This window comes from Wasmannia auropunctata, unplaced genomic scaffold, assembly GCF_000956235.1.
Source record: "Wasmannia auropunctata unplaced genomic scaffold, wasmannia.A_1.0 LD336097.1, whole genome shotgun sequence".
In the NCBI taxonomy this organism is placed as follows: Eukaryota; Metazoa; Arthropoda; class Insecta; order Hymenoptera; family Formicidae; genus Wasmannia; species Wasmannia auropunctata.
Window position 1 is genome coordinate 2064394 of NW_012026793.1, and position 9978 is coordinate 2074371.

The 9978-nt window shown below is 39.6% G+C and overlaps 1 protein-coding gene across 1 annotated transcript in view; it reads right to left on the reverse strand.

The window, feature by feature from the left end:
- Positions 1–3022: 3022 nt before the first annotated feature.
- The window catches only part of LOC105462584 (fatty acid synthase-like), a 64587-nt gene continuing 57631 nt past the window's right edge, over positions 3023–9978 (reverse strand). The window contains exons 4-5 of the mRNA XM_011709289.1: positions 3998–4239; positions 3023–3724 (exon numbers count right to left, since the gene is read on the reverse strand). Of these exons, the coding sequence (XP_011707591.1) occupies positions 3025–3724; positions 3998–4239 (942 nt within the window). The 3' untranslated portion in view covers positions 3023–3024. The remainder of the gene's footprint in view (positions 3725–3997; positions 4240–9978) is intronic.

A 9978-nucleotide genomic window follows, 5' to 3' on the forward strand; every position in this document is an offset into this window, starting at 1 on the left:
TTTAGTAGTAGGATCATAAAAAATTTGAATTATTGATTAAGAAATTATATATTAACATTATACATATCTTAATTGTATTAATTAATTAAAATTGTACATAAATTTCTTAATAAATAAAACAAAAATTTAAAAATGTAAATTTTTTTTTTATTATAAATATAATGCATTTAAGATTGTTAGTTACTAATTCTTTTTCACTCATTCTTGTATGACTATTTTTATTATTTTAATGTTAAATTTGCAAATTTGAGATATTTATTTAATAAAATATGAATGAGATTACATATATAATATTAAAATATTTCGTTAGTGTTGCGATCCTCTTTCATACAATTTAAATATTTGCGCGCTACTACTATCAAGAACATGGCTACACGTCACGTGATTTCGGACACCAACATCAAAAGGACCGACGAGAGTGCCGCTACTGGTATTTCTTATACTGTGCTGTATACCTGACATTTCACACCAAAAGTCCGTCCAATGGATCCACCCTCCGACAATTCTGATTGAGCCGCCAAAAATAATCTCATTACTTTTGGGACAGACCATGCATATCGTAAGACAAAAAATTTTATACAAACAATAGATTACGTTATAATCCAGATGATATTATATATTGTTATTGCGCTGAAGATAACTCGATCAGAATCAAAACGTTCGTTTCGCTAAATGAATTACACAATTTATAAATATTAAGAACAAATAACTGTCTACAGTTTCCATTCTCCCATGATTTAGATCTTTTTAAATTAACTATCTCACTCATAGTTTTTAAACTGTGGTTTTTCTATGAATCTAGGGCAAGTATTGAGGCAGGGACTTGAAGAGTATTTAAAGCAAGATGGATCTATAATAGTAATTCTCTTCTTCTTTGTTTGAACTCCGAAAATTAAGAGAATCTTTATCTTTTTAGAAAATAAAAAGTTGGTGGGATGCTCAAAATTCGACGCCTTAGAAGACTAACCATCTTTCTAGAAAATGCCGAAGGGGTCCTCATTACTGATTTTAACGGAGAAGATCTAAAGAAGATCCATCGGTTTCCGAAGAAGCAGATTGAGTCTAGGAGGAGTGGAGCTCGGTAACCTGGAGCATAAGCACAGGATAGAGCAAGAAGCTATCCAAAGATTCTGAAGTCCGTCGGGAGGGATACTAAAACTTTGTGTCGGCACAATCTCGAAAAGGGAAAATAGTTATGCCTACGCCGTTCAATTTTAAACCAAAAGCGAGCTTTGGTCGGCAAAAGCTGCGAAGCGCTTCTACCAGACAAACTGTTCGCTGTTTAATGGATACCATTAAATTTTGAGACAAGCCATCAATCCGCACGGATGTTTTCCGTTCCGCTCTCTGTTTACGTTCGTATACATTTAGTTCTTGTAGTGTTATGAGTCAATAAAGAAAGTATTTCTCATTAAATAAGATATCTCTTTCATTTGCCGTGGCTGTATTAATGCGCGAACGCAAATGCGAGTGCGAGTAGTACGAGAATGACCTCCGGGCGTAACAATATCAAATCTTTTATAGTAATATACATATAATTTGAATTGAGTAATGCAACATAATTTTTATAAAATTATAACTTTACGCCAATTATTGATATCAAATCGTTTACACAAATGATGTACATATCTCTTAAGTAGAATAAGTTAACAATTTTGCGATACATATTTTTAAGAAAAATTAAAGCTACTGGAATTAGAATAACAAGAATCTTCGATGAGAATACAAAGATGCGTACCACTTAGATTTAATTTTTTAATTTGATACAAGTTTTTGTTTAAGGAGCACACTTATATTTAACACTTTTTGGACACATTCTTTTTTTTTTAAATTATGGTAAAACTGCCGAATAGGGGACCCAACTCCAATGACCTTGACCTTGACATAACCCTGAGTGACCATCAAAGGTCTTAGCCGTCGCTCGTCTTTTGTTAAAAAGTTATTAACAAAAAAGTTATAAAAATTAACGGTAATTATTCACTTTAGGGGACCTTTAGGGGATGTAAAATCTCACTTCGCATAAAAGTTGTAAACTCATGTGGAACGCTTTGCGTTGTAAAGTATATATCTTTATATTAATATTAAATCTTCGCCTTACTAAATAGATATGAGTCTACAATATACTAAAAATAATAAAGATACCAAAAAGATTAGACAGATTCCTACGCAAGGTAGAAAGTATATTAAATTGAATATTTATTAAATCATTGCCTTACTAAACAAGTAGGAGCATTAAAGCACGTATTTTCTGTTTCTACAACAGATATTAGCTATGTGAAGGCGGAGCCCCTCACCCCTGCACCTCTCCATCCTGCCTGCGCCCATACTACCTACTGGAGGGGCTTCGCCCTTCCAACCCCCCCCCATTAGTATTATTTTTTGTTTCTTTTTTTATTAATAACTTTTTAACGAATAACGAACGACGGCTAAAACCTTTTGATAGTACTCAGGGTCATAATCTTGACAACATATGTCATGGTCAAGATCATTGAAGCTGAGTCCCCTATTTGGCATTATTACCTAAATTAATTTTGTAATGTTAACTTGATCACAAATTTCAAGCGACTACAATCAATTACTACGTTTTATAAATTGAATGATATATCTTTGTAATATATCGAATATTTAACTTTTATATTACACTGAGAATGACCTACCAAGATCCAAATATCCACTAATTTAAATTTTATGTGTATATTATTATTTTTATGATATGAATATTATTATTATTACTATTAATTTCTTGCTTGGTTTATTTGCTTATTCACTATACGTTTTTAATTTACTTCGCTGAATTTTTTCAGATTTTGTTAATTAATTAAAATATAATAACTGTAATAAAACAAAAAATCATAAAAACGAAAAAATTATTTTACATTTTATTATATCGTTTAAAATTATTGATTTTATTATTTATTTTTACAACATTAATTAAACGAAAAAGGCATGTTTTTAATATAATTATTCTAATGTATGATAAAATATATAGTATCATAACAATTTCTTTTGAACATATTTAAAAAATCATACCTTGCCAATATGTTTTCCAGTGGCCATATATCTAAAAGCAGTTTCTATTTCATTTTTTTTAAAGACTTTTCTACATAGTGGTTTAATAGCACCATTTTCTAAACCTTCGGCCACTCTCTTCCACAATGTTATTTTTCGTTCTAGGCTAGCCGAATTTATTTTATCTAATAAGATACCGTGAAAACTGATACTTTTAGAAAAAATACATGTATCTAAAGAATTATTAGAAACCATATCAAATTTTCCAATTTCCAAAAAATGACCACCCTTTGCTAGGCATCGAACAGATGCTTGCAATTTTTCTTCGGCTAAGGAATTTAATACAATATCCACTCCACGACCTTCTGTACGCTGCATAATCATTTGTTCAAAGCTTGTATCTCGAGAATTTCCGATATGATCATCAGGAATGGAAGGAAAAATTTCTCTTATGAACTGCCGTTTCTCAATAGTTCCAACTGTCGTAAACACTTTGCAACCTTCGTAAAGTGCTAGATGAATCGCAGCTTGACCAATGCCTCCAGTACCAGAATGGATCAATATTTTATCTCCTTTTTTTATTTTTCCCTCTATATGCAAAGCATAATAACATGTACTGTACACACAGGGAACCGTTGCTGCATCTTCCATCGTCCATTTATTAGGTATTATCCAACTGAGATATTTGTCGGCTATGCAAACATTCGTCATTCCTCTAAACATAATGATTTTTTAAAACATATAATTTGTATATGTGTGCCGTATAAAAGTTGTATAGTAATCATGTTTGCAGAGTGTATAGAGTATATTAATAATAAATAATACACAATATATAATCTTTTTTATTGTATTTTGTTTTTTATTTGAAATTAAATTTAATCTCATAAAGTTGAGATGAAATTAAAGTTAATTGTAAATTAATACAACTATAATTGTAAATAGGTTTTTTAATTAATGAGTTTTGAAAAAAAAATATTTGTCACTTTACCCGTATGAAGTCATTCCCATTATTCTTTGTCCATGCATGTTAAATCCAACAAATTCTATGCCTAGTAGACAATGATAATCGCGTTCAGAAAATCCAATAGATTCGGCGGAAATTCTACCAGTAGCCAATATAATATCTTTAAAATTAAGAGGCACATAAACTACATTAATAAAATCTTCACACTTAAAGCCAAGAGGTATTCTGTTCTGTACCCAACAAAGAGTACTCAAATCTCCTTTTACCTGTAATAAATAAATATAAATAATTATTATTTATAATCAAGAGCGGTAGCAGCTCTTGCCAGGTATATTTTTTCGCTTTATGATGATTCACATTGAAGGAGACGCTACAGCGTATCCTTTACTGGACGGATAACTTTTATAGAAATAAATTATTCCTTTTCATGTTTACGCGTTTCCCGAAATTCTACGGGCCTTCGACGTACGCGTGAGACATCAATTTATTCCTAGTATAATTAGGAAGTGCTGGATGAGATAGACAGGAATTAAATCAGCCGTTCGATATTAACTCGCGAATCATGTCTTTATTATTTAAGTCGCTAGATACAGTCTCGGCACGCTTGTATCTCGAAGTGCTCGTTTTGCAGAAACGCACAGGCCGGTAGCCGAAATCTTCCAGATTAAATAAAAGTGGAGGTTCGCAACGGTTTCTCTTACTCGTCATTGTTTTCGGACGCTTAAAGGTGATTCCGCTAACAATGATTTGTATCAACCGGAGTCGAGAGTATGAGACCTGTCCATATATGGATATGTATTTGTCGCGATGTCGCAAACATTTGAGGTGGAATCGTGTGACGAAACGCTTTATTTTATTTGTTCCTGCGAGAATCTCGATCATTTCCATCCGTATCGCTTCTGAAATCGGCGCGAATTACTGAAGCGTACGGCATGTCCGCAAGTAAAGCACGAGTATGTCGCATTTGTTTTTTACCTTTTGATGGTTTTTTTATATAGGTTAAGCATACATTGTATTTACAGTTTATTTACAGTCTATTTACATTGTTCGGTGTCGGTGGAATCTGCATGTATCGGTAAACACAACAGATTTGAGATATTGGTCGCTTTAACGTAGTTTTCGGCGTTCGCACGGTCACCACTCGTACGAGCCCATCCGAACCGGGATATATCGCTTCCACGTGTGCTAAGTTCCCTTTGCTGGTGGGAGATTATTATTTCGGATGAGAACGAGCTCGTTTGATTCTATTGGAGCCTTCGCCTTTTACCGCTTGTCTCATTGTTGCAGCGTGTGCACTTAGTCGGCGGCTCATAATTTCTAAAGCTGTTCTTGTAGTTTTTGGACATGCTGCTACTGAGATAACCTATTCGCATTAAGGCAGCAAATATCTGGTACAGAAACGAGAGAGCGGCCGATCAAAAAATGACTCGGGATTAGCGCGGTGTAGTCCTGCGGGTCGTCTGATAACGCGGCAATCGGGCGAGAATTGAGGCATACCTCTATTTGGCAAAGTAGCGTGCTGAGCTCTATTTGCGAGAGCGTATGCGTTTTCGCTATTCAATGAAAGTGATGCTTGAATGCCTTTACTACCAACTCCCACAATCTTTCAAAATTCGGCGCCGCGGGTGGATCAAAATGCCAATAAATACTTGAGTTAGCGAAATAATTTCTGAGTTCAGAATTTTGCAGTAGCAACTTCATTGTCTGCAATTCGCGATCGGCTCCTTGAAAGGTTGTACCGTTATTGTTGTATAGATGTGCCGGGAATCCTCTTCGATCGATAAATCTTTCAAAAGCTGCAAGAAAACCGGCAATTGCGTCTGTATATTCCAGATGAACCGCTTTTGTAGCCATGCACACGAATATTATAATCACGTAATATTTTCGTGCTCGCTGTTCTCGGCCTGCAATTGGGGTGATCGATATAAGGCCGGCATAATCCATACCCGTATGTTGAAATGGGGGCGACGGCGTAACGCGAACTTCGAATAAGTTCCATTAATTGAGACGGGATAGCCGCCCGCTCGCGTATGCAAGTTTCGAATGTAGCCTTTGTAATCGCGGTTCTCGCGGAAATTATCCAGTATTATTATCGGAGTGTACGTAGTGTTAACTGTGTGCCGCCGTGCAGTGTAATTTTATGCGCGCGGTTAATGAGCAAATCGCTTACGCGATGTCACGGTAAAATGATAGGATGTCTCTCATCGTAAGTTAAATCCGAGCCGGGCTAATGTACGGCGCCCCCATATGGGCGGGCGAGGCTGGGGCCAACAAAAAGATCCGCCGTCTCTTATATGGAGTCCAGCGGAGGATGGCCCTACGACTGACCCGGGGGTATAGGATAGTGTCCCACGACGGCTCTCGCCGGCACTCCAGGGGCGGACCTAATAGCCGGAGCCTTTGCCGAGGTATATCGGTGGGCTCTGGTGGCCTGCCTGAAGGGTCGGCAACTAACGAGGAGAGCTGTCGACCTGGTTCGTAGGCAGGCGCGCGATAACGCGTTTGCGGCGTGGAGCGAGCGCCTGTGCGAGCCGGGCGTCGCTGGAACTCGGACCATAGAGGCTGTCCAGCCCATCCTCAAAGAGTGGGCTGACAGGGAATGGGAGGGTTTGACCTACCGCCTCACGCAGGTGCTCACCGGACATGGGTGCTTCGGTGAGTACCTGCATAGGATAGAAAAAGAGCGCACCCAACGGTGCTACCATTGTGCGGCCAGTCGGGACTCCGCGTAACACACCCTGGAGGAGTGTCCTGCATGGGACACGGAGCGTGGAGTCCTGACTGCAGTGGTGGGGAGGGACCTCTCGCTCCCGACTCTCGTACGAGAAATAGTGGGGAGCGAGTGGGCCTGGAAGGCCGTCTCCGCCTTCTGCGAGGCAGTAATATGGCAGAAGAAGAAGGCGGGAAAAGAGAGAGGGGGAGGGGCATTCACTCCTCCTCTGAAGTCCGTGCGGATCGCGAGGCTGCGGCGAGCGGACGTCCCGACCACGGTGCTGCCGCTTTGCCGTCCGGCCATCAGTCGTGACGGCGGCGGGGGGGGGGGAGTTGCGTGGGACCTTAATCTCCCAACTCCACCCCCCCTGCTGCCTTGTCGGGGGGGGGGGGGGCCATGCCGTCAGAGTTGGACGGACCTATGCGAGAGCCGTTCAGCGGCTGGGACCACCGAACCCCTTGCCCAAACGTCGGCGCTTCAGGCGCACGAGCATGAGTCTAGCGGCCGGCGGCCACTCTCTCCCCCGGCCATTTAACGGCGGGAAGGGAGAGGGCGCCGACCGTGGGACGCGGGGGGTGCGGGACATGCGGGTGATATGTCCCTGCCCCCGCAGGGGTGGGGCGGGAGGGGGTCGGTGTCCCCCTTCCCGTCCGAGAGCTGAGGCTGCTCCGGGCGAGGCCAGGACTAATCTGGACCGAGAGGAGTGGGGACAAGACAAGGCGCTAATCCTCAAAGGAAGAGCCTCGTAGACAGGCGCGGGGGTTGCCCAGGAAGTCATGCGATGAGCGTTCCCTGGGCAGCCCCTAGTAACGCGCAGAGGCTGGACACCCGTGGAGTTTTAGTCGATAAAAGTCCGACATACCCCCTGCACCTTCCCCGAGGAGCGGGGGGACCCATAAAAAAAAAGTTAAATCCGAGTGGGCTAGCCGCTCTTCCAAGCGAATTGCTTCCCTTATTAGACACACAATACATACAGTGGGTTTCCGATGCCTTAACAGTCTCAACTTCATCATCAACACAAAGATAAATCTGAATTTTTTTCAAGGAGCAATTTAGTTTACAAAATCAACTGTAACGAATGCGATGCCTCGTATGTTGGTCAGACCAAAAGGTTGCTTAAAACCAGGATTAAGAATAACATAAAAGGAGATCCGTCGAGACATTCCGTTATCATAGAACATTTTAAGACTTTCAACCACTCTTTTGACTGGGATAACATTAAAATCCTCGACACAGAATATAAATTTTACGAAAGAACGGTATCAGAAATGATACACATAAAAGAACAAAGTAATGGAATAAATTCTCAGAATGATATAGACCTTTTCGACGAATCTTAATTTTATCTGCTTGACGTTCTCGCGAGAAATAACCAATTTTAATATTTTGTCGATTTGACCTACACAATGTGTTAAAATATAACTAGAGCAGCCAGTAATTTCTGTTTCGGTTGATGGCCGTACTGGTTTGGTTGGTAACGAGCGTGAGGCGTTGCGGAGTCGCGCTAACGCAGACCAAAGAATCTTCCCTTTTCCGAGCGACCGCCGCGGTGTGCACACCTGTTGTATGAGAGCGTGTGAGCATGTGAGAAAGTCCAGCTGATCAGCCGACTGCCGTGCAAGAAATAAGACTGCGTATCAGATGAGTAAAAACTAAAAGGCGTTATTCTGTAAATCTGGTTTTTTCTTTTGTTCATTCCATATATATTCTCTAGAAACAGAAAGCATAGGGCCTGCGTGTGCTCTTCTTTCTCTTTTTTGTACGTGTAAAATAAATACACTTTCTGTTAAACAAACACGTGACAAACAAGTGAGTTTTGACCTTCTCTATCCCGGACCTGTCTATCTACTAATCAATTTCAACACAATGACATACCATAATCATATGTCTATCCATGCGGCGTCGTCAGCTCAGCCGTGTATGTTATACTGAGCAAGCAACATTATACTCTGTCTAACGTTATTGTGCACCGTTTTTGGATGAATATCTCTCTTTTTTTAAGTTTCATATTGCTCCGGAAGTTTTTATCAATTTCAATGTCTTTTTTATTACCTCGGAACATCCTTTTAATTTTCCAGTTTACGGACTTTCTTGTTTTGTAACGTTTTGACTCCATTCCTTCTCGCTTTCCAACGAAGAACAAATTTGCAGTTTTAGTCTCGAACCTAGAGCGATCTCTCTCATTCCATCACTTTATATTTGAATAACGCACTTACGTCGATTTAAGAATGTCTTTTGTACGACTCTATCCAGCGTTTAATTTTATTTATTTCATTTACATGTATATTTAATTTTTTATGTAATCTTGCGTATTTTTCTATGTAATTTTTGCAATTGAAAAAGACCAAGTAAGGTCGTAACGTACCGCTGTGCTTACGAATTTGTAATTAAAAGGTTTTTAACATCCTTTTTCTTGCGAATTTTTGGCCGTCTTTTCCGTTCTTTATTAATTAATTCCGAGCAAATTTCAAAGAAAATATAGATTTTTTCAATTACAATGATATAAAAATGATATCCCCAGTGCTTTGGATACGCGAACGTTAACGAAATTATGCATGTACTTTTCTGCCGGATTTATGTCATTCAAATCCGTCGTCGTCGTCATCTTCTTCGCAAAATTTCAATTTGTCCAACTGTTCACCGTACCGTTAGAGGACGCTAATCAGAGTTACTGACCATTCAACTATACAAAATCACGGTTCTCTCATTTCTTTCACGAATTTCTCGTCTGTCTCCCCACTTTCTTGTCTCCCTCCATCTTACGGCTTTTTCGTCTCTCTCACGGTTCTCTCGGCTCTCTCACGATTCTCTTGTCTCTCCCACGGCTTTTTCATCTCTGTCACGTTTTTTTGCCTCTCACGGCTTTCTCGCCTTTTTCACGACTTTCTCGTTTGCTTCTCTGCTCTCTCGTTTCTTTAAAAGTTCTCTCGTCTCTTTGTCCGCACACTCGCCTTTTTCACGGCTTTCTCGTCTCTTTCATGACTTTCGTCTCTCTTATGGCTTTCTCGTTCCTTTCACGACTTTCTCGTCTCTCTCCTAGCTTTTTCGTCCCTCTCATAGCTTTCTTGTCTCTCTCATGTCTGTCTGGTTTGTTTACCCACGCTCTCGTTTCTTTTACGAACTTCTCGTCATTCTCATGGTTTTCGTCTCTTTTACATCACATTCATTTTTCTTACAACTCTCTCGTCTCTTTTACGATTTTCTCGTAATTTTCATTTATTTTACTATTTTTACATTTATTTATAATAGATTAAATATACAGTGCCCACCAAAAGTTCCGGGCCACCTAAAT